This window comes from Varanus komodoensis, unplaced genomic scaffold, assembly GCF_004798865.1.
Source record: "Varanus komodoensis strain SLA01 unplaced genomic scaffold, ASM479886v1 scaffold4, whole genome shotgun sequence".
NCBI classification, from domain to species: Eukaryota; Metazoa; Chordata; class Lepidosauria; order Squamata; family Varanidae; genus Varanus; species Varanus komodoensis.
In genome coordinates, this window is record NW_025335941.1 from 37,978,173 (window position 1) to 38,003,327 (window position 25,155).

The 25,155-nt window shown below is 41.1% G+C and overlaps 1 protein-coding gene across 1 annotated transcript; it reads right to left on the reverse strand.

The window, feature by feature from the left end:
• Positions 1-3,058: 3,058 nt before the first annotated feature.
• LOC123029401 lies at positions 3,059-14,429 on the reverse strand. The gene is made up of 4 exons (XM_044442371.1): positions 14,231-14,429; positions 10,154-10,621; positions 4,404-4,544; positions 3,059-3,206 (listed from the first exon to the last, which is right to left on the reverse strand). Exons 1-4 carry the CDS (start codon positions 14,361-14,363, stop codon positions 3,202-3,204), a joined length of 747 nt encoding a protein of 248 aa, XP_044298306.1. The 5' UTR covers positions 14,364-14,429; the 3' UTR covers positions 3,059-3,201.
• Positions 14,430-25,155: the final 10,726 nt, after the last annotated feature.

Genomic DNA, 25,155 nt, shown 5'->3' on the forward strand with positions numbered 1-25,155 from the left:
TGTTGGTCCACCGGTATTTAATCATCGGCCCTCAAATGACTGGTATCCAGGACCAGCCCTGCTATTAGGTAGAGTGAGGGAACTGCCCCAGGCAGCTGATTTTGGCTGTCATGAATGGAAAGTAAATTGTTTCTGGTTATGGTTTTTATTGACAGGGAGGGGAGAAGAAATTCTGTAGGTTTCTGCCTCATACTGCCTTTCTGCCTAACTTGACCTGTCTTGAGTACTGTACACCTTGAAAGGAGAGAGAGGGACAACATTTGGCACTCTGCCTCAGCCAGGAAAATGTTTTGGGTTAGCTGGGTTGACATCCTGCAGTAAACATTCATGTGCCTGAATGAGAAGGCCATCCATGGGTACTAGTCCTGATGGCTATATGCTACCTCCAGTAGCACAGCCAGTATGCTTAACGTGCCAGTCACTGCAGAAACTGGGCAGGATGGAGCTGTTGCTATCATATCCTGTTTGTGGGTTCCCACAGGAAGCTGGTTTGCCCCTGGGCAGGTTTGTATGACATGACAAGCCATGATAGTTTCTTGCATATGATGTTTGGTTGTGTCTTCCAAAGTTTGTTGGAGCATTTCAGCATTGAACATTTGATTTTTGGAAACCACAAGAGGAGACAACTGTCTGTTCTATGATTTCCATGTTTTACCATGGTTTCTCTGGTTGTCCAAACCCAGAAACTTGTTCTGCACAGCCCTGGTGTGCAGCCACCACCAGTCCCCTGGAAAGAGCAGCAGCTGTAGGAGCTGCTCTGACCATCTAGATGGGATTGAATTTCAGGTGTGGTGGATAATGGCATACAACTGTAAGAAGACTGAGCAAGTAGGGTGGAAACTTGCCGGCATAGAAACCAGTTGATTGTCTGTCAGGAACATCCAAGCCAAAAACCATGGAAGCTTACTTGGTGTGAAGTGTAAACCCAGCCACTGTGTAAACTGGATGTTGGACTAGATGGACCATTGGTTGATCCAGCATGGCTGTCAGAAGCAAGCTATCAAGAGAAATGAGACCCATGAAAGAGGGTGGCCCATAAATCACCCCCTTCACAGTGAATCTAGACTCCCCCTCCTTTTTTAACCTGACTCTTGTCAGGTGTTTAAGCTTTGCAGCTTCTCTTGGTCAATGCCAAAGGTGGCTGCCTGTAGCACTTTAACAGTAGACACCTCCCAGATATTGCCCAGTTGAAGCTTGCCATTTCAGACCTGAACAAGTGTATATGTGCATATTTGTGCGATGCCAACTTAAGAAATAATTCAAACTAGTTTGAAAGCATTTGTACAAATTTCTTGTGCTAAAAATGGGGAAGGACAAACTAGCAATAGCTCATTCACTGCCTGTGCACCTTGAAAGACTGCCATTAAGGTGACAATCTGGATATCACAAAACTTGATTTCTGAAAAAAAGAAGGGGTATGTGGGGAAAAAGCTGTGGTGAGCACAAATGGGCTTGTGATTATGGTAGGGAAAGAGGAGGCAAGGCAGCCTTCTGGTATAGCTGTGACAGGACCAAGGGAGAAGGAGGAGGAATAACCCACAGTGAACTTGACTGTCAGATGCACTTATTTGCAAAGTTAAGTTGTCAGGAGATATATACCCACCCATTGCTTAATTGAAAAGCAAGGAGCGCATTTGCAGCTTGTGCTAAGCTGTCCTGAGAATAAGCTATGGTTGGTTGGTTGTTCACTGAACAGCCTATAGTATGACTGTCATGTGGCCAGGCTCACCCTGGACTGTTCTCCCCTCCTTCCCTCAAAGCCTTCCAGCCAGTTTTTGCATCCCAGTGTCCTTCCCAGCAGAACCCCTCTTCTCTCCCCTTCCCCACTACAATCATTACCCTATTTTGTTTACCACCATTTGTTATATTTCTGAAGCCTCCAAAAAGTGCAACTGCAGTAATTTAAAATAAAATATTCTGGCCCCTGAAAATTGCACCATCAAGTTCATAATTTTTCAAACTTTAATTTAATTTTAATCGGTCTTTCCTGGACAATCTTCTTGTCTCTCCCAGCTGTCTGGGGGAGTGGGGAAATGGACTAGGTAGCAGAGAAGGCAATTGACAAAACAAGATAGGCTAATATGTACACAGTTTCCAGAGACCAATTGCCAAGTTGCTAACTGAAAAGCAACAGTGAAGTGGAAAAGGGTCAACAAAAATAGTAGTGGGTATGTGCACAGAAGGCACTGTGTCCTCTCTTTAGCAATGCCATCCCCTCCATTTGAAATGTTGACCTGACAGTGCTCTCTTCTTCATTAACAGTTCCCTGAGATAGTAACTCCCCTTCTTTTTGTGTCTCCTTTTTGGAGCAGTAACGGCTGCAGTTCTCTGACACTGTGCTGCACATAAATAGATTCAAAATTAATAGCTGGTTAGCAAATGTAAGAGCTAGGAAGTAAGGGAAAGGAAAATTTGCACACTCAAAGGAGCCACAAACTTTTTTTTAAGTAGTTGGAGAACGGAAGTGTTGGAAAGGTGGAAGGCACTGAGAACAACCCCAAACAAGCCAAAGATAATCAAGATTGTTCCTTGTTAAAAAAAAAAAAAAAAGGACTGGGTTCACATGACACAAAAGGCTCCCATGTCTAATTACCCCTGTTGGTGTGTCATGTTGTTTGAACTAGGTCAATGTATTAACATATTCAGACTTCTGCTCAGTTGTTCCTTTGATTTGCACCATCTGCTTATCTGGGCACTGCATGAATGTGTGTAGCAAACCCCTGATGGTGGCTTCAGTTAGCAGTGCAACCTCAGGAGGAGACGGTTTGGAGTGGAGAAGTGATGGACAGCGTGCTTAATTCCATACACGTGCGTGCACACCTGCTGCAGTTCTCTCTGCCAAACTCCTTCCCCACACATTCTTCCTCTCCTTTGTTAACAAGACGTCGAATATAAATGTCCACTTTCACTGAATTTCTCTCCCATAGTGTTTCATGCATTAGCATTCATACATAGCACAAATAAGGAGGTTCAGATTTGCATACATGTGTGCGTGTGCTTATTCTATACATAAGCTGAGCATGCAAACTTTAAAAAAAAGTAGTCATGGATACTTAGATGTTTTATGATACTAAGATGTTTTTAGTATAATTATAGAGAGAGAAAACATGGAAGACCCATGAACCACTGGCATTTTTGTTACATTCAGAAAACAATATTATTCTTGGTACATCTTCTTTTTCTTTAATCATATTATCCAAATTATGCTGAGGAGGAAGGAAAAGAAAAAAGCAAATTAATATAAAATTGACAGAAAACTATAATTCAAACAAAGATGTTTCCAGATAGAGGGGTAACTGTGCTACCAATCAAAGACAATTACTGGTCCCAGGTAGCCAAGACCTGGAATTTTAAAAAACTTTGTGTTCCCACAACTATGCATTCAAAATAACAATAACAAATACAAAACCAACCAATAGCACTTTACAAAACTCACTTTGGAAGCACTTGAAAAAAATAGGGATGGGGGTACAGGAAGCACCATCAGCAGCAGCAGAATCTTTGTGGAAAAAAGGGAGTGGCTCCTGTGGCTTCTGGCTGCCCTCACCTGAGTGGATGATCCATGTCACATGCCCTCGCAAAGCAAACATGCTAAGGGAAAACTGTAGCAAGTGTCACTCTAAAGCTTATGCCATTGTAGACTGCCAGTGTAGTATAGTGGTTAAGAGTACAGGACTGGGATTCAAGAGATCTGGATTCTACTCCCTGTTCAACTATGGAGCTGACAGTATGATTCTGGGCCAGTCACAGACTCTCCGCCCAACCTACATCACAAGGTTGTTTTGTGAGGATAAGATTGTGAGAAGGAGGGAAAAGACAGGACAGAAATAGAAGAAATAAATGCAATGTCCTCAACAGATTAGGTGCAAGGATTTGCTTCTGATACTGATGTTATGAGAAATGGCCGTGGGAATTTTAGGTGGCAATTCTATGGCTCCTTGGTAAGATGAAGTTTTGATTTTCCCCTCCCATCCTGTGCAGAAAGTTTCATATCACCTCTTTGGTGCTGGATGTCTGATGTTGGGAAAGATGAGAGGAAGCAGACCACAGGTGGAGGTGGGGGCCTTGGATCTACAGATTCAAAGCCCTCCTGATCCCTGAAGATCAGCCCAACATGAAGGAAATGTACACTAATCCATTTTGGCTTGTTAAGCCCCAATGGTGCTCTTCCTTTGTTTCTGTTCTGCTGGTAGGATCCCAGCAGGGAATTCTGTATATTGGATGCTCTGATCTCACAGTGTTCCAGCGCAGGAGGTAGATAATCCTACCCATCATTGTTCTGCATGACCTGGTCACTCAGAATGAAACAAGCAATAATTTGGGCCACAAATATGCCTTGCATTGATCCAAAACTCACGCAACACTCTAGCAAATCATTGAGCATTTCACTGTTGCCTTCATACCTTGGTGGGATGTTGCTTTAGCACATGGAAGACATTTTCTCAGCTGTGGAGTTAAAACTACGATCAGAACTACCAAACCGCCAAGACCAGCTCCCACCACTCCAATGATTGTTCCAATGGATTCTTCTATGCCAAACAGTCCTGAGAGAGAATGTGCAGAATTATCAGAAATTATCTATCATACAGAATACAGAGAAGCACTAATAATAATCTTCAACAAAATGCTGCAGTGTATCCTGTGTGTGTGTGTTCATGTGTGTGTTACCTGAGTATGCTACTCACAGTGTTGACCCTTCAACTGGCAATAAGGCTGTGACAGTGGGCCACACGGTACCGTTTTTACATCAAATCCCTCAGCCCAGCTTCCAGTAGAAAGAGAAAAAGATGGACAGAGGGCAGGGATGTCACATGCTGCTCTCTTAGCTGCAGTCCCACGTCTAACAGGATCCAGTGTCTTTGGACAGCATTGCAGGCTTATACAAAACCACTTAGAGCTCGAGCTGCTATATATAGTATACACTAAACAGTATGGCTATAATTTGTGCATTTGTTTAGCCACTCCTTCCCAACTGCAACCCTTCCAGCCTGCAATAAGGGAATAGTGAATTGCATTTGCTTTGGTATTTGCCTTAACGATATTATTTTGGTATTATTTCACATTTAATAAGAACTGGATTAGAAAACATGAGAACTCTTTCTGTGCCACCGTTGTCTTTGTCTTTTTTCTTTCTTTTTTTTTTTTTTTTGGGTGGTGGTGGAATGGGCACTCCAGTATCCAGTCCCAGCTATGCTACAAGCTTTGTTTTCTCACTTGGTTTCTGTGGGTAGATCTTCCTTCCTGGTGACTGTTAAAACAGCTTCTTAGTATGAATCACAAAGTGATCTAACCATACAATAAGATTATGCTTTCTACATTTTCTGTACATCTATGTATCTTTGTCCTCCTATTCCAGCAGCTGGATTCTGCTCCTACCTCCCATCCAGCCCTCAGTCTTCTTCCCTTACTCATCCAACATATCAATGCCATTGGCTGGGTTCACTTGTCCCGCCAAGCAGTCCTGCATGGCTACCATGGGTCTTTTGTGGAATCAGGTAGTAACTCCCTTCCTTCCAGTCATCTCCTTCCCTCTCAGTCATCTAGGTAGTATCCTAGGTCATACCACAGGGAGGAATAAGGCTCCTTCCTTTGGCAGCTGTGATGAGCCGAGTTCAGTGCACTACAACTGTCAAGCGGAGCTCATGCCCCAAAGTGTAGAAGAGAAGATGAGGGAGCTGAAAAGGTACCTTTACATCTTGCTCCAGAGGGGACCTCTTGCTGGAGCAGGAGGCGGTCCTGCCTGATCCACACCCAGGCAAAAGTGGGGAAATCGGCTAGGCAGCCTAAACACATCTGCAAGCCTGCAGCTCTTCCCAGCTGCTCCAGCCCCTTGGAGATTTTTACTAAATGAAAATAAGCTTTCTCTACAATTCCCCCCTCCATGTTTTTTCATATTCTCTCCCCATTTCCAAAAGTAAACAGGGAAATGGACAGATGGTCAACCTATGGGAATAAAGTAAGCAATGGCAGATCTGTTGCTAGGATGCTGAGGACAGTGGAGATCAAAGACCAGAAACAATTCCTTTTGTGGCTGCTCTTGCCAGGGGTAAAATGATGTTCCCAGGGATGCATGATCAGAGAAGCCATGGTGAGCTGTAGAAATCTTATAACAGGTCACTGATTCTCTCCATGGTTTGTTTCAGAATACGAATCCGACCAAGCAGGTGCTCTGAGACTGGGACTGGGCAAGCACCACAGGCCCACATTGGTCAAATTTCAGCATGGCCTCGTGTGATGTGTAACCCGCCCCCCATGAGTTGTTGTCTGGGGGAATGGGGATCATCTCTTCTTTCTCCACTTTTCATTGACTCTTATTTCTTCTCATCATCACTTTTATAGTGTATCCTTTTCCCTCTTATGAGGAACCCAAGCTGGTTTTATCTTCATTTTATTCTCACAACAACAACACTGTGAGGTAGGCTAGGCTAAGAGCTGGCAACCAGCCTAAAGCCACCCAGATAGTTTCATGGTCAAGTGCAGACTAGAACCCAGATATCCTGAGTCCAACTACTATACTACTCCACACTAACTTTTTGACTCTAGGTGAACTTTTGTGTTCACCCTAACCTTTTATATTAGTCATGCAGACTTAGAATCAGCTTTAAAATCTGTGTGCTTAATTTTGGAGCTGTGTTAGTTTTGTTGTCATATTTTATGCTGGTTTTGATTGTATAATTTTCTACTCTGTTTTGTATTTAAATTGCTTTTAGGTTTGCTTACTGTAAATGGCCCAGAAAACTTTCTTATGGCATGGCATACAAATGCTATAAACAAAGTTATTCCAAGTCCACAGCTGGAAGACTAAGTCCTTGTGAATTGGTGGTATAGTTTTGCCTACATAACTGCAGACATATTATGGCTCACATCAGTATTAGTATAAATAATGATAATAAAACACTGCTTTATTTTAATTTATAGATTTGACCCATGATTAGGGGAGGTGGGTGGGGAATTGTTCCTGTGCCTTCAACAGCAGTTTGGTTTGCAAAAAGAAGCAGGTAGAGTTTTTCTGGCCACGGAGATAAACATTTCCACTTGCTATTTTTTGCATATGAAACTATGGTTAACAGGAGCAATTCCTGGAGAAGGATAAACAAATTCTGATGCATGTATTTAGGGTAGCAAATATTAATTGGTTTGGCTAGTAGATTAATGTGTTATAAAAACCATGCCAATCAATAAAGTGAGAGAGGAGAATTAAACATCAAGATTTGAGTCAATAAATTAAAACCGTGTTGGATAGATGGCTCAAGAGAGGTGGACAATGGGTTGCCAATACCGAAAACTATAAAAGACTTCCGTGGCTCTCTCAAAGAAGCTAGAATGTCAGCAGTCACCGTTTCTTCTATTCTCTGCAGCAATATGATGAAACGTGAGGGCTGCTTACATGCTTTGCTGAATCAAGGCCACAGACGTTTTTACTGAACTGTATGCTCACTAGATACCACCAGATGTCACTCAAGATTAAAGAACAAACATTGCACTTTATTTCCATTAATACAACTTTTAGGCCTGAGAGGTATGTGCAGATAGTAGGGCAGAACTAAACAAAGCAATCTCACTGTATATAGTAGCACAGTTGCAATCCATGCTTACCTGGAAGCATACCCTATTGAAGTCAGTGGGAATTTGCATAAATATGCATAGGATTAGTTGCAGTAGAATTAAAGTCAATTCTCAACGGATAAGGCTCAAAGTAGTCTATTTTAAGTTATGAAAATAGCTCCTGAGTTATACAGGGACAATGCATAGTTTAGTACTATGCATAGTTTTTAGCAAATAGAGTAAGAAAGGCCATGTATCTATAATTGGGTGAATGAGGTCACAATTTGCATAGAATGCTACTTCAGCGGGTTTAGGTTGGCCACTTACAGAGTGTCAAAAAAGAATTTCATCACCAAAACAAGGACAACAGAGAACAGCAATTTGCTTAATATTTGTATATGCAAATATATGTGTGGATGAAATAAGTATAATCTCAACAAAACTACAATACAGCTCACGTTACTGGGGTGATGTGTAACCAGTAACCTGTGTGCCTACTCAGTCTTCTGTCCAGGTTTTAAGTGCAGATGGACCTTTCAAGGCCTCTGTTACTCTCCTCTCTTATGGATCTATTTCATATTATTACTTTTACATTGCATTAATATCCCAACTTTTTTCTTCTTGAAAGGAGCTCAGATTCTCCTTGTCTCCATTTTATACTCACAACAACAACCCTTTGATGAAGGTTAGGCTCAGAGGTCACCCCATGTTGACCCCACTCACCCCCTGAGTGGCCCTGGATCCCAGATCTCCTGTGTCCCAGTCCAGCCTTCTTAACCACTGTGCCACACTGGCTCTTATCCACTAAGAGTAAGTCCAATTAGAATAAATCCAATTTCTTTAAATTTTACTTGGGCTGAACAGCTCCTTCAAATATAAGACTGTTCTCTAAGGACACCTCAAAGACAAGACTGGGAGAGGAAAAGCAGGGTACTAACAGATGAACACTCTCAGACTGGGGGGGGGGTGAAAGGGAGAATTGTGTAGACACACATGGAGAAACAGTAAGAATTTATTCTTGATGCAGTTAGTGCCATAAAAGTCAGTGCAAAGACTGCAAGCGTATTCACCTGATGGACTGATGCTGCAATCCTGAGTGCCTTACTTGGGAGAAAAATCCCAAGTCCCAAGAAAAATTGGAACATGGTGGGATTTATGTCTGAATAAAAACTGTGCTAAACTTCTGGTTTGGTAGTTATCCCATTTCCCAAGGGACACTTAAGAGCTGTGTGAGGGGAGTTCATAAACTGTAATAGAAATTTCCCATCACTTTCACCAAATTACAATTCCCAGGATTCAGTGAAGAAGGGATTCATTGGCAATTAAAGTAGCATAAAACCAATGTAAGTCTGTTAAGGATCAATGAGCAGAGTGATAGGGTCATACCAAATGAATTGAAAGGTACTTTTTATGTTTAATTGCTGGCACTCATTTGAGGTGAGGAATGGAGTTCAGAAGCAGCTGCTTCTGAAAGAGCTACAGTTTCAGATAGAAAAGGGAAGATTGATGAATAAAGGATCTTATCACATGTCAAATGATGCAAGAGAGCTGAAAGCAATAATGCTGGTAGCATAATTATTCTTCCTTGATTATGTTTTCAGAAAGGTGGGATCAAAATTCTTGTGCATCAATCAGTCAATCAATCTTTATAGCCCACCATTGCACAAAAATGGTGCTCATGGCAGCTAACAATAAAACACATTAAAACAAAATTTTAATTAAAATATAATATAAAAGAAAAGCAATTAAAGCACATACAATAAAAGAAATAAATAGCAACCACCCAATTAAAGCCCCTTCAGCACAACAGATAAAAGGTCTGTCTGAATATAAACTTAATTGTTGCTATTTTACACCATGTTCTCTGTGTTAAAGCAGCACATAAAAGATGTGCTTTGCGGCCAATTTGCACATGCATATATATATATCATCACTTGTGGACTGTATCCCTGGGTGGTGACCTATTTAAATGAAATAACTATAAAGCTTTCTCATCATTCCAGAATCATCTAACATACTTTGATGGAGGCACAAGACCAAGTGATGATCAGACATATGAATCAGCCCTCAGGTTTCATCTGACACTAAATGACCATCTCTAGATTTGCACTAGTAAATGCTAGATCATTGGAGCTACGTGTCACTAGCCATGTCATTCTCTGTGCGTACCTTAATCGCATAAATGCATAAAACACAGTTATGTCAAATAAGCCCAAGTCTATACCACATGTGTCGGGACTGGGCAACTTGTAACATTCCAGTTGTTTGAGCCTACAACTGCCGTGGTCCCTCACTATTGGCTATGTGGGCTAGGGCTGTTGAGAACTGTAGTTGAAAACATCTGCAGGGCCAAAATCACACATCACTGAACTAGTTCAGTAATGATTCCTTTCCTACCAGAATTGCAAAGAACTGCAGTTCCATGCAGGGAAATAAGGACCTCTAACAGAACTATGAGCAGCCTCATCAACCTCACCTGCTCCTAGGATTCTCTGAGAAAACAACACTGTTGGTGGTCAGCTTTCTAGATCGTGTGATCTACTTCCTACTTTTTGCTGCATTGACTAACACAGAAAAGAAAACAACTAAAAGACAAACAGAACATTACCCAGTGCTCTTCGGATCCTGAGCTTTGTGCCATCGCCTGTCACCACTTCTCCGCTAGAAAGAATCACCTGGCAGAAATAAGTGCCATGATCGCCCGTTGTCACATTTAAGATAGTCAAAGCTGCATTGCCATTGGATAAATTCCCTGTTAAGAGCATTCTGGTGCTGTTTGCCAAGACAGTGACATTGTTCTCTAGAAGATCCCTCTGCCCCTTTTCATCTTCCTTGTACCACTTCACTGTTAGGTTATTCAAAGATGGGCCATGAAAGCTGTGGAACTGGCATCCGAGGACCACTGTTTCACCCTCTTTGGCTTTCTCTTTGTCTGGCGTCTGAGACACAAACGGATGCCATGGCTCAGGTGTCATTATTCTTTTTGTGTCAAATGTAATAGTGTGGGTAGTGACAGATCCATTGCTCAAAATGGCGGTGTTCTCCCGCATTGCATTTCCAACAGCAGGGTAAGCCACTGCAAAAAACAAAAACAAACAAACAAAACAGATTAAGGTGTACAGAAAGTAACCATCCTTTTGAGGATAATGGGATTTTGGTGTGGGGGGATGGAATGTGTAAAAGGGCAGGGGTGAGGCCATCCTCAAATGGTTTAATACTCAACTTTTGTGTAACTCAGCTCACCATGCCCATATTTAAATTAAGATCAAAGCAAAGGAGTAAAGAGCTACTTGCTGTACTGATAGTTGTCATGATATATCCTTCATACACATATTTATTGCTGCATTTTACTGAAGCTTTGAAATGATCACACACATCTAGCAAATCCATTTCAATGCCATGGCCTTTGTTTAGGGAATTGTGTTTACAATGTCCTTTGTCCTAAAGCAGATCATTGACATGCATCCATCTTTGGAAGCGGCAAAACAGGTGCAGTTGATGAGAGGATGTTCTGAACAATGTGGAAGGGAAGAATAAAGACTCTGTAAATACAACAGGGGTTTTTGCTATGACAACCAGATCCTGTGCATCACAATTATGTGCCAGACTGTCTTAGTCTAGCCATTCCACAGTACCTTCCTCAAACATGTTTAACCTTGATGTTGAGTTTTAAAAAGAAAGTTACTTGGAATTATCACTTTAACTATGCCTATGATTTAGGAGGAGAATAATAATTCTTCCCCTCCATCTTCGCAACATTGTATGAGGTATGTCACAACTAAATGCATTTTACAGTGGGCAAAACTAAGTCTGTAGGCAATTGTGCCTTAGCAACCCAGTTTTCTCATGTTTGTTGTTTAACTGGCTTGGCATAAAGGGCTCTACTCAACATGGATCCAATATCCTGACAGAATCAATGAACCTTCATTCTTCTCCCCAGAACTCCTCTAAACCCCTTCCCAGCTCCTCCAACCTCAGATAGGCAGCTCGTATGGTACTTGCTGTGCTTTCAGCACCGAGTACCAGCTCTGAAGTTGGAGCAGGGACTCTGAAAACTCCTATTGGTCTCTAGTCATTGCCCAAGGGCCATGGGATTTCTCTGTTAAAAACTGGGATGCATGTTGCATTATATTGCAATTCCTATTGTACTATTAGGAGCTAACTGGTTGTGCCTTTATTCTCTAAATGTTCTGGCAGAGACAATTTGTTTTATGTATCTTAATACTCAGCAAACACCATTCCTGTAGTTACTGGAAAAGTTATGAAGCTTCTTTTAATTTTAATTTTGCAGTTGAGAGCTCAGTTCACTTGCTTTTTTTTCATTCAGCACGGATGATACACTGTTTTATATGTCTTTGTATATATTTTTCTTGCTCTGTATGGTTTTGTAAATATGTCTTACATTCATTTCTTTTTCAGTCCAGTCACAGGTCACAATAAACTGATTTGATCTGAATGTAGCTTTTATCAAGAGTTCATCATTGCTGAATTCTGTTCCGTCTGTTACCCTGAGGTCTATCAGCTATGTAGTTATAATTATACCTGTCACTCTTGGGTAAAGATGGTACTTGTACAATCAGAATTGTGTTCCAAATCACAACTTAACCCTGATCATGTCTTTCTAATAGTATAATTAGCCTCCGATTTGCCACCTTAAAATATCAGAATTTCTTATCTGCATTTTTTGTGTTAAGTTTTGGAGAAAGAGGGAGGCTCACACCTGTCATTCTGCATCAGCTCATTCTTTTGGGACTCCATTCTAAAGGTCACCATGCATGGCTTGCCTTTAATATTGCAAAAGGATATTAGTTTACCAGTATTTATTCATATTGTCTTTCCCCAGTAATATAAGCACAGAGCAGTACCCCTATTTCTATCCATAAAATGTTGGAAGGCTTTTGGGGTTTCAACCAGGGCTGGAGAAATGTGTCCTTCCAGATGTTGTTGGGCTCCAACTTTCATCTGCCCCATCCAGCATTGCCAGTCATCAAGGATGATGGAGGATGGAGTCCAATGACATCTGGAGGGTCACAGGTTCACTATCCCTGGCTGAAACTCAACTACTCTTATTACCCAGCACTACAATAAAACCTGAATACTGAGGTTTTAGTTTAGAAAAAACAACTCGCAGCCAGTCCAAGCAAATAAATAAATAAATTTTATATATCCTTGGCAGTGCATTGACCGGCCATGTGAAATCATCGCCTGGTGTCTGAGCATGTGCATGGCCCCTATGTGTGTTGTTATCAATGCTCGGCTGCTGGGCCGATTTTGGGGTGACTTGGCTCGCTTGCTGACAGAGAGGGCTCTGCATGCCCACTGCACCATGCATGCCATTGGTTTACCACCACTGTTATAGGCTAAGTTAAATCCTTTTCTTATTCAGAGGAAAGTAATCGAATGCACAGGCCATTTTGCTGCTTGGGCTGAAAAAATAAATCTTACCCTCTTACTCCCATCAGACCTATGAAACTACCCACTTTATTTTGTCACTTCAGGCAACAAAAAATCCACGAATATCCATCCCTAAGAATAAAAATACAACAAGGATGGGACATTTATGGTGCAATCACACTGCCCCATTCCTGGAATTTTCCTGGAGGACCAGTCCTCTTCCACTGCTATTCCTGGGTTTTCCCACCACTTCTACTTCTTCAGTGTGTGTGCGTTTGTGTGTGGAGAGAGGGGAGTGAGTGGAAAACATTGAACAGCTATACAATGCCATTTGAGTGTAGCTGAAGGAGCCCTCTGTCTGGAAGCACCCTAATGACAAAGAAACAGAGTAATAAAATTTTGCTTCTCTCTGCCTAAGAGTCAAATCAGCCCCACTTCTGTGAAGAAAAGGAAAGGAAAGGTGTAGGGCCAGCCTGCAAAATGTAAAGGATGATGAAATGGCTAGCCTTCTATACTTACACAGAAATAAGAACCTCAGGAGTTGCTGCTTTTCTGACCCTCTATGGCAAGCTGAATCAGAATTCCCTTCACTACACATCTGATAGAGTTACAGGAGCCTAGGGTTCTTACCTACGCAACATATTACAATTGTGTGGCTTCTTTAATCAATAGGATTTTGTGAAAAAATGTTGAGTATACCTCTGCAGTATCTGTATATATTTGGGAGCAGGCGTTAGGGGAGAAAAATTGTATTTATAGCTTCATTGTTGATAGATTAGTACATCACAGAAAGAACAGACCAGGATCGACAAACAAATTTGCCCACTTAAATCCCTTATTCCAAACTCACATATTCTATCTTTTCAGTGAAAATACTGTAGAACTATAGTTCCTTGCATATAAACAGAAAAGGTAAGGAATTAAGATGTTTTAAAAATTGGCACAAAAGCCTTTTCTCTGCCTTGAGAATATCTTTCCCTAAATGAATACCAACATTTTACAAAATAAAAACAAATCACTCATGAAGGAGAGATATAGAAATGCTGGATACTGCAACTATGTTACACTGAATCTAAATCCTTGCATTCCAACCATATTTTACAAAATTACCTATTTGAGAATCAGACAGCATACTGAACACCAACTGCTTTGGGTTTAATAGAACTTACTTCCAGGTCAGTAAGTATGCAATGGATAATTTGCTATGAGCAAATATCAGAGAAGACCCCATGGAACTCCAGTGTCAAATCTCCCGAAAATGAAGAAAAATATTCACTGACTATTTACTTACCCACCAAGATCAGAAGAGGGGGCACTGCCCAGCCATAAAATTTCAAAGTGTGTTGATTCATAACCAGATGTATATCCTTTCTGCTTGTGTCTTTTGCTCCAAACTTATGGGCAGCAAAAGTGCCTCTGTGCATTTGTGTTGCATCAGAATAGGAGATCACATTCTGCCCACTAAATGTCACACTTACTAAGGTTACCACGGCACTGACTTCACAGTTCTCTGTCTGCTGCCTAGAGAGCTGCCACTTTTGGACTTGCTGATTAGAATAATTTCTGTGGGAAAGCTCTAACTCAACTTGATGCTCTGCACAGTGTGCTGGCATAATCCATGGTGGGATCTGAAGTCCTTCCTGATCTGTTGACCCACAGACAACATGTGACACATAGGGCTCCCCGTCCCTCCTGATTTTTATTTTATTTATTTATTAAGGGCTTTTTTATTTTTATTTTTTACCTGGATGCTGGCAGGCTGTAGAGAGCTCAGCTCTGCCTTGTTGGGTTCTTGGGCAAATTACTTTTCTTTTAGTCTTACCAGTTTGCTTTCTGAGAAAAAAGTGTTTGCTGACTAGCCATTTGCACCATTTTGCGAGAATGCCCATGACTGTACCTAAACATTCCAAATGCATGCACAGAACCGAAAAAAGGTTGGAGACCCTTAGTATAGCTACGTATTTGAATTATTCAACCCAGTCTGGAAAGAAAAATGATGTGTAAATATGTTCAATATGTATTTCTTACTCCTTTTGAACAACCTTTTCCAGTTCCTGGTAAACTGGTAGCTGATTGACTTGATTCTTCTTGATTAACTCAGTGTTGAGTTTGGGTCACTAGGATTTTTTATATGTTTATTTATTTATGGCATTTGTACACTGCCCCTAGTCAAAAGCTCTCTGGACAGCTCAAAATATAAATACAAATAAATAACAATATTTATTAAGCAAATAACTAAGCAAAACCATAAAACATAGTAAAATTAAAATACATTAGAAATACGACCATATAAATAGGAAATAGGAGGAAAATATATACAATATTACCAATAACAATAACCAATAAAGCAGTAAACAATAAAACAATAAGCCAGCAGCAGATAAACTTGTGTGAATAACAGCTCATCACCCATAGGAATAGTCTGGATTTAATCTCTGCCAGTCCTGGAACTCACGTTCAGTGCCAGGTCCCTGACAAATGCATTTTTCACCACTGAGCAACAGCAACCAGCTCTCATACGCAGTGGTGAGGCAGGACAAGACTTTCAGACACAAGGCCTAAAAGCCCACTTGGCAGAATGAGCAGGAAGATCGCAAAACAGAGCAAGGTGATGTAGTACATTTTGGAATGTATTAAACACCATGATTGTCATATGAGGAACACTTAATTGATACATGAAAAGTGGTCAGGGATCTGAACTTTCTGGATACACACTTTGCTGGCTGGGGATGCTGGGAGTTCTGGGACTTTTATTTGCCTGTTGTGCCCTATGGGGTCACGATGGGTCAGATGTGACTTCGCGACTAACAACAACAGCTTGAATTAACATGGATTTAAGCAGCAGTTGAAACCAGCTGCTTGCTAGGAATTTAAACATCTCGGATTGGTGGGTGGAGTAAGCAGTTCTGCAAATACCATTTGCCTCAGGTAAGTCTCCACAGGCTGAATTAGGCCTATGAATCAGAGGTTGCCCAGATATAATTATAGAATGCCATTATTTGAAATAATACAGTGGCCACAGTCAATTACATTACAACTGATCCTATTTTCCCACAGAATAAGTTGCACTGAATTTAGTGTAGTTTGATATGAAGAAAGTTTACAAAGGATTGCAGCATTATAGACTCTTCACAAATAGTTTTCTTCTTTTAGAAAGAAGAGCTGTAGACAATGGGCCTTACTCTCTGGTAAGTAGCATTGATTTTTCATCTTAGGTATACATTCCTTAAGTTCAAATAGGTGTGACAATGGCAGACCTATTTGTTTAAATCTGGTTCTGTTCCAGTCATGTATAAATAAGAGAATGGATCCAATTCTAAAATGATCACTTGTTAATCACCAAAGCAGAGGACAAAAGAGGTATCTATTTGTATAAATCTTGCATATCCTAATTTTATGTATATATACACATTTCAAAATCAGTATTATAATTTAAATAGAAAAAACAGTACACCTTGACCTGGTGCAACATTTTGTGCCTTGCTAAGTCTGCTGTTGCTGGGAATGAAAATGGCAATTATTCTTGGCGTGCAGTTTAGGGCCAGGGTGACACTGACTCTTCAGATGGGGAGGATGAGCCCTAGAAAATGGATTCTCTGGATGTAGAGATGGAAGTAGTGGAACCGCTTGTCTCAAGGCTGCTGACTTCAGGTGTTCAAGCAGACCCTGACAAATGTCAGAGTCTGCAAGTGCTGGAAAGGGGCATGGAACGGGAGCCATGGGAGCCAGACAAGCCTAGTGTGATCCTTGATCTCCGTGTTAGCCCTGCAGGCTATCTGAAGAAAGGCCTCATCCCTTATATGAGGGATGCCCTTAAGGTCATCTTCTGTGGTCTTTCTCTGGAGGATCTCTCCAAAAAAAGTAAAGATGGTGGAGAAGGGCCTTTTTGGTTGAGGCACCCTAATGGAATGAGCTTCCCGAAGAGGTGCATCTGGCACCTACACCCTCTCTTTTTTGGGGGGAGCACGAAGTGAAAATGTTTTTACTTGTCCAGTATTTCAACAGTTAACTTTAAGTCTTTGTTTTAAGACTGCATTTTATTTTATAATGCTGGTATACCTCTGTACCAATTTGATTGCAATTGTAGTGGTTTTATTGTTCATTTTTTTATTTTCTCATATACTGTGTTTTGTCTTTTTTGCTTACATGTTTTAACTTTTGTAAACTGCCCAGAGAGCCTTTGCCTATTGGTTGGTATAAAAATTAAATAAATAAATAAATAAATAAATGATGCACTGTTGGGAGAGAAGGGCTTGCCAACTACAGAGGCTGCATACAGCTAGAAGGCTTCCAGAGGGCACTCCCAAGGTGTTGGGGTCCAGAGTTTTCTTCTCCAGAAGACCCAATGAAACTTTAAAAGCACTGTTCTTTTATTAAAATTTAGAAGTTATGGAACAGTATAAATCAAAGTAGTGCTCTCCTTTTGATGTGGGAGAAACATCTGCCCAGGTAAAGAGTTGAATCCAAACTGAAACTTCCTACCTTCATTCCCTTTCAGAAAAACTTCTGATTCCACCCTCAAGGTAGCTCTTGCTGCTTGTGGGCAAGATGGCAGAAACACTGGACACTTTGTAATTGGTCTGCTCACCTTGCCTGTCATCTCCTGACTGGGTCAAAGAACCCCATCGCTCAGCTCTAAAATGTCTCCCTCCTTTCCCAAAGTGGGCTGGTTCTCGTGTACCTTTGAGTATATTCACTAGGTAACCTTAAAACTGTACGATCATCTGGCAGCCTCTGCCCTTTGGCTTCCTCCTCAGAACCAGATGGATCTGTCTGGGCAGACCGTAGGGTATGAGAGCTGTCCACCTTTCTACATCAGCCTAGACATAAAATGTATATATCAATGTGTGTTAAAACTCAGCTGGACTATGGAAGAAATGTGCCAACAGGGTGGGTAAGGCTACTCAGAGGGAAATGGCAAGCAATGGAGGGTATATGCACTTGGACAGATCCAAATTTAAACAAAAAAATCTGCTGCTCTAAGATATAATTTGACAAAATGTGTATTATGCAGGCACACTTCAGCAAACTGTGGCTCTTTGTTAAGGGCAGATGTGACAGCAGCCCTATGGTGTTTGCAGTGCAATATGTGAAATAATACCTAGCTTCTTATATGCTCACAGCATTTCCGTTTTTTTTTAAATGATAATTTCTTTTTTCACAAACACCAACATTATCGGTCTAGACTAGACTTGCAGATTGTTAGCAGTTCAGTATTTTCACAGTCGCCCGCTCTTGTCACTTGAGCAGTTTTTGGATGCACAATTTTTGATATGGCTGTGTGAATCTCGCCTTTTGTCTAAAATTATTCTAACCCTTAACATCTGTTTAGCAAAGGCAGGAGGTGCTGATAGGATTAGCAACAACCTTGGATATGTGACTTAAATATAAACTAAAAAAGCAGAAAATGCAAAAAAAGAAACCCTAATAAAAAAAGAACTGCTTTGTCTTTTCAGATTTTGTACAGCCCAATCTGTTTCCCCCTTCCCCCTACTAGGGTTTCTCCTTTTACTGTATTTTTCTTCTCATTGAAATCAGTGTAGAAGGAAACACCTTCACCAGACACCTCCAGCACACCATTTGTGGGGACTAGTACTATATATTTATGCCTGAGTATACTAAATTAGACTTTTTGGAAGCCAAAAAGGGGCCAGTTAGAAGAAAAAGTGAACAGGGCAGAAGTGGTTAAACTATGATGATCTTGGAAATCCCCATCCCCAGTTAGTAAAAAAAAACTTAGTAAAAAAAATGTCATATGCTGTAACAGGAAGATTATTTTAAAAGCTAGATTGCCACATTGGGGGGAGGGGGTTAACCCTTCCCACCACAACCACAGTCCCCCTTGAAAATTGCCTGATGTATGGCAAAGGTCTTTCCAGTTCATCAACAGAGACATCGATCTCTGGGGAAAAGATCCAGGGTCCTTGGAAGTACATTCAGGCTATGGACCCAGACTGAGCAGGAACCCTTGCTTTAGCACTGTCACTGGTTTCCTGTGCAGTTTTGAATGTAATTCAAATTGCTGCTACTAACCTATAAAGGCCTATACAACTTCAGACCAGAGTAATTCAATGACCACTTCCTCCCATATAAAGCTGCTTGGGTGCTAAAATAATCTAGTGAAACCCTTTGCTGGATCTTAATTTTAGTCCAAGTTATGCATTTTTGTCATCTGCTGTAGTGTTTGTTTGTTTGTTTGTTTGTTTCATTTATATGCTGCCTCATTGCCCAAGGACTGTCTGGGCTGCTCACAAGTATTTCTGTTGCTTTAGCATTGTCACTTTAGCATTCGCATTTTACCTGTTAAGTTTGAATATGTTGTAAATGCATATTTTCTGAGAAAAAGACTTTAAATAATTTTGGGAAAGCAGGGAACAAATGTTTTAAAGAAATATAAATAAAATAAAAGTGATATTAAATGTAATAGGTTGGTTCCAGATTTACACTGAATCAACTGTTCAGACAAGATTTCCACACCCAGTCCTTCCCACCACAGCACCTCCACACGCATCTGGGGAAATGCTACATGGATGGGGTGAGCAGCTGTGTATAAGAGAAGGAAAGATCCCCCCGCCCCCAAAAAAATGGTGAATGGAGGCAAATCTTGGCTCTAACCCAGCATTTCTATCTATCAGGGCAGTAGATATAGGAAGGGTAAACGGGTGCAAATCCTATGTATGTTCAGGCAGAAAAAAGCCCTACAACTTCCAGCATCACTCAGCCTGAGAATTTTAGGAGTCTTTTTTTCTCTAAACACGCATAGGGATGCTGAGAATTGTAGGGCTTTTTACCTTTTTTTGGTCTAAATATGCATAGAATAATACACCAAAGACACAGTCCTATGCATTTTGAGACAGAAAAAGTCCCACAACTGCCAGCCTGCAATTGATTGTGCCTTAAGGGTGCAATTCAGTGCCCTCCGTGCTCAATACACACACGACTCAAAATGTAGAAGCTTATGTGCATCTAGGGCACAGTGGGAACCACCTTCTACACTGCATCATATCCCTACCTCCTAATCTTAAACTGGCCAAATATATTATGGGATATATCTAATCCCACTACTGTGGCTAGGAAAGTAGAATATTATTTGAAATATTTTCCAAAACCTACAATGCATCAATTAAATATGTTTTCAGGTTGCTTCATGAGGAAAACTTCCACATTTTCCCCTGTAGGTGGCTCTGTTCTGAAGTGCATAGAACATGCAGCTTAAAAGCAAACCTTTTAATAGAACACTGATGGTGTATTGTATCATGCAGTGAAATATTTAAGTTCAGGATACCCAAATTATCTTTATTGATTTTGTCTTTTATTGCATTTTAATGCTTTGCACTATACTGCCATGAATATTTTATTGGAAAGGTGGACTATAAATAAATAAATGCAATGTTCTTAATTCAGGAACAAATAAATCACCATATCAGTCCAGATACGTTTAATATTGAAAACGTTTAACTCATCTTTTAGTATAAAATAGTCCCAAAGTAAGAATTTTTAAAAACTGCCTAATAGTGGTTTGTCCAGCCAGCACATATACTTGTATCCAGAACAGACTTGCCACATCATGTGCACATATAGTCCATATTAACTTGTGTACGTAAAATATTTCATTTATACAGATTTTTAAAAAATGAAAAAAGGTAGCTCAGTGTGTGTGGAAGGCAGGGATGGCCCAAGATACGTTGCTGACTAAAGGAGAACAGCAAACTGCCCCTGCCCCCCATGTCCCAGGTCAAGGTACATGACACATAATAGAAATGTTGTATGGTGTGGTGGACCTGCATTCGTCTCTGCTCAGCCATCAAGCTTACTGGGTGACTTTGGCCCAGTTGCTGACTCTCAGCCTAATTTACCTTCCAGGGTTGTTTGGGGGACAAGATAGAGGTGTGTGAGCAGCCGTGTGTTCCCCTTAAGAGGAAAAAGGGTGGGATATAAATGCATTTTAATAGTATTAACAATATCCGAGGACAGCCAAGTAATTTTGGCACCTGAGGTAGACAAAACACCCCACAGATGTTTCTCCCAGCAGGAAAAAAAATACAAATAATAAATAAAGGATACAATCCTTTGGAAATAAGCATGACACCCCTGCCCCAAATTCCCCCTCCCCCCAGCCATCCAGTGCAGAGTAAGGCTGACCTGCTCACACTCTGCATTTTTGGTAGACAGCTGTCTAGCAGCAACATCTCAGGTATGGAGCAGGGGAAGAGGCAGGAACAGCTTCAGGACACCTCATATCCTGGCTGCTCCAGCCTCCTCCCCCTCCAGCCTGCTGCCTTTCTCCAGGGTTGCTTTTCTCACTTCAGAGAGTGATTGGAGCAATTTTTCCATGATGCCTGGGAGAGAGTGGGGAAGGGATTGGAGCTGGGAATCTAAAATATCCTTTGGCCCCTCAGACAGTGCCTAGGGCCCACAGGACTGTTCCTAAATAACTATCAGCAGGAGTGGTGCTAGGTACCACTCAGGCTCAGGCTCACAGGATAAAAAGAAAAAAGAAAAAAAAGCATAAACGTGTGTGGTCTAATGGGTGTGTGTGTGTGTGTGTGTGTGTGTCTAAAGGACTCTGTCTCCTAAGGACACATCTACTTGTAAAAAAGGATTAATGGACAGGAAGGAAATCATTTGATTTCAAGGGAGAAAAGCCCAGGGAGAAAGATTCATGGGGAAGCAGTTGGAGGTGAAGCACATTTGGACATAAAGTCATCAAATCCGGGGGATCAGATGCAACAGAATTCATAAGGACCTCTGTACTTTCAGCAATGCTCATGGACAGCCAGGTGTTGGAGCAGATGGTGGTCTCCCACAGATCTGGGGCTCCAGCCCTAGTGGATTGTTCCCTACCTCTGATTATCAATATGCTACCTTTTCCTGACCCCCTCAACCCCATTCAGCTGCTGAAGTGACTGCCTTGCTCTGCATAATGGTAGGGCTGGCCTTGGTGGAAAGGTTAAATGCACCACACATCTCAGTAAAATGGAGGAATTCTTTTTTTAAAAATAAGTTTTTTTATTATTTTTCTACAAACAAACACTAAAACATCAAGCATCAAAGACATCAGACATACTGGGTCAGCCCCCTACTCTTTTTTTTTAACAGTCCATAACCATATTAAAATCTACACATAGTCCCGTTTCTCTAGCCAATAATAAAAAGAGTTCCAAGTTTGATAGAAATATGTATCCTCTTTTTCCTTCAGAGACAAGGTCAATCTGTCCATTTCTGCACAGTCCAAGATCTTTTTTTAAGATCAGTTCATCAGTAGGTGGCTCTTCACTCCTCCAGTGTTGGGCAAATACAATCCTTGTTGCAGTAATTAAATATAGAATTAGATATTTTGCATGTTTATCAAAGTCATCAGAAATAATGCCTAATAGAAAAACTTCAGGTTTAAATATTAAAGGTTTTTGTAACATTTCCTCAAGTCATTTATGTACTTTAACCCAGTATTTATTTTTGGCCTTATCACAAGTCCATCACATATGATAAAAAGTACCAGATTTATGTTTACATTTCCAACATCCAAAATGGAGGAATTCTTGTTCACTACTTAAAATAAGAAACATGGATGTCACACTATAATTCTCTTCGGAATTCACAGTTCTTATTTGTGAATAAGTAAGTGGACTTTTTTCCACCGTACTTAGAAAGTCCATTTCCAACCTAGTGCCCTCCAAATCAGTTAGGCTACCCATTGGCAGTGCTGGCTGAGAATTATGGGAGATGACAGCCCAACAGTTCAGGAAAGCCCAACAGTTCAGGAAAGCACCAGGCTGAGCAGGGCTGACAGCCCAACAGTTCAGGAAAGCACCAGGCTGACCAAGAGGACAGATCTTGTCCGTGTTCTTTGTGGGGGTGGAAAGCAGTTTGTGAATCTCAGCTTCCTGTCCAACTTCAAAAGTAGTAGCCGAGAGGAATGCGGGAAAGGACCACCAGGGATAGTCTAAAATTTTTACTGACAACATCGTATAATATAAGCATAAATAAAGGCTTTAAAAAGAGAAGAAAAAGCAGGTGCCGTTCTTTTGCACCTAGGGCTTATTACCTTCGTTTAAAAAATAAACTTTTATTGAAAAGGGTGGGGGCGTGGACCTCGAGCAGTTTACATCCTGCTGTTGTCCTTTGCAAAATAAAGGCTATCCAGACTCAGTAAAAAAAACAACGGCGTTTTTCCCTTTCAGCTCCTTTTGCCTTCGAAGCAGCTGTCCTGGGCCCATTTCGTCCTTTTTCCACAGGGCAGGTCACGCGGCCCCAGGGCGGCAGCGGCCTAGCGAAAGTCAACCGGGTACCTGGGCGTAAAAGGGCGGTCAAGCGCGCGCTTCGGGAGCTATTGAGCCTCTTCTCTCCCCGTTTCTTCACGCATCTGGCCCTTTAAATTGTGGAGAAGAGAGAGGCGTTGCAATCCGCTGGTGCTAAATGCTGAGACGAGCCGCTGGCAGCTTGCGTCTGTCGCCTCTTCATGGTAAGCGATGCGATCTTTTCCCTTTTGCCTTTTTCTCTGTGGGTCTTTCTGGAGAAGTGACTGCGCAGAAGACAGATCGAATGGCCTCTGCACTCTTCGGGGAAAACTTCCAAAGTAGTCCTACTCGAAGTAGGCAGAGACTGCACTTGGCTCTCTCGCGAGCGGGGTAGCTGCTGATCAAGTCCTGGGTACACATCTGAGGTCTCCTGTTGCTCCTGAGAATCGTTGCTCCCTGCACTCCCATCACTTTTCTATAGCTCCCTTTAGGGGCTCTTTGCTCAGTTTTTATTGCCATTTCAAATTGATTCTGTATCTTTAATATAACAGGCCAGAGGAATGGACAGAAATTCAGTTGGCTGAGATGCAGTGATGCTGAAGTTGTTGAGCTTCTTCCTGCCATAGACGCATTAACAGTTGTACAAGCTTTGCCAAGGAGGAAAAGTTGGCAACCCCCATTGCCAGATCCCCTTAATTTTTTAAGGTGTAGTTCTTCGTTTAGAACACTTTAATTCTGTAGATTCTGTAGCCTAGAGTATTTCAGCACTTTGATAATTTGGGACATACACATGCCCTTTATTTCTGGACTCATCAGCAACTGAGTGTTTTCAGTGGAATACTTTTCTTGTGGTCTTCTGCGATAAGGGTACTCAGTCTGGATTTGTTTCCTACCGTGTTTAATATTTGCATGGAAATTAAAACTAAGGTGTTTTAAAACCACAGTAACACTAGGGTTTTGCAAATGGAGTCAAAACTGCACTGTGCTATAATGTTAGTGTATTGGAGTGCATTTCTATATGTGACATATTAAATATAACCACATGTAATAGCCATTTTATGTTAAGGAATATGAAAATGGGTGTCTAGAGAACAGTGTTTCTTGTAACTATTCATTTCCACAGACTTTTCCTCAAATAAAGAAGGTAATATTTCTGTTGTTCACACCCATACTTGTCATACTATATGTAGTTTAGTTACATTTTGGCCTAGCCTTAATTGCCCTGAATAATCTTTCTGGTATCAAATATATTATATGCTACAAGACATAACTGCAACAAAATATAGCATTAAGGAGGGATCCAGTTAAATGTGTCAGCCATGTCTTCTATTACAATACACCATTCTGTCCCTCCACATCTAGTTTCCCAGTTACCACCCTGTCAATACTGTAAAAAGAATAGCCCAGTGAGTTAGTTAAAATCCCCTCCTTAAAGATTTTCTAACATATTAATAACAGGCATGAGGAAGGCATTCCAAATGGGACCCTATAGAGGAATGGGGTTGTAACTCTTTCCTCCCTTCCATGGTCCCAGCTGGATCAGCTGCACCTGCAAACAGTAGTTGGATTTGACTGGGACTGCAGTTAGACAGAGGCAGAGGTAAAATCCTCCTGCCTCCCCCTTCTTGGAGAGGCTATTCCAGAAACCAGGTGTCTGTGCTTTTAACAATCCCTTGCTATTGTGAACCACCCAGAGAGATTCAGCTGTTGGGCAGTATAGAAAATAAATAAATAAATAAAATACATAATTTGAGGAGCACACACTATCTGAAAGCTTTCCTAGTTGAATTTCCAGTTCTGTGCCAGTTTTAAAAAGCACCAAGGCAGTTTTGATCTTTGTATTTAAAGAGGAGAAAGGCAAGGTGGCAGGTTTCAGAAGCAAGAAGGCAAAGCCCCTGTTATGGCATATTGGAGAGAGTTGGAGCTTCTGCTTACATTACCCTTTTTGGTACATATCCACAATAAAAGGAAGCTGTAC

Bases quoted from the DNA above. Each gene is read 5' to 3' on its own strand.
- LOC123029401 (XM_044442371.1), bottom strand. From the start codon at position 14,363: ATGCACAGAGGCACTTTTGCTGCCCATAAGTTTGGAGCAAAAGACACA. The intron at 10,622-14,230 runs GTAAGTAAATAG...TGTTTTTTGCAG, and splicing joins CCCTCTTCTGATCTTGGTGG to TGGCTTACCCTGCTGTTGGA. The intron at 4,545-10,153 runs GTAATGTTCTGT...ATTCTCTCTCAG, and splicing joins CAGGATCCGAAGAGCACTGG to GACTGTTTGGCATAGAAGAA.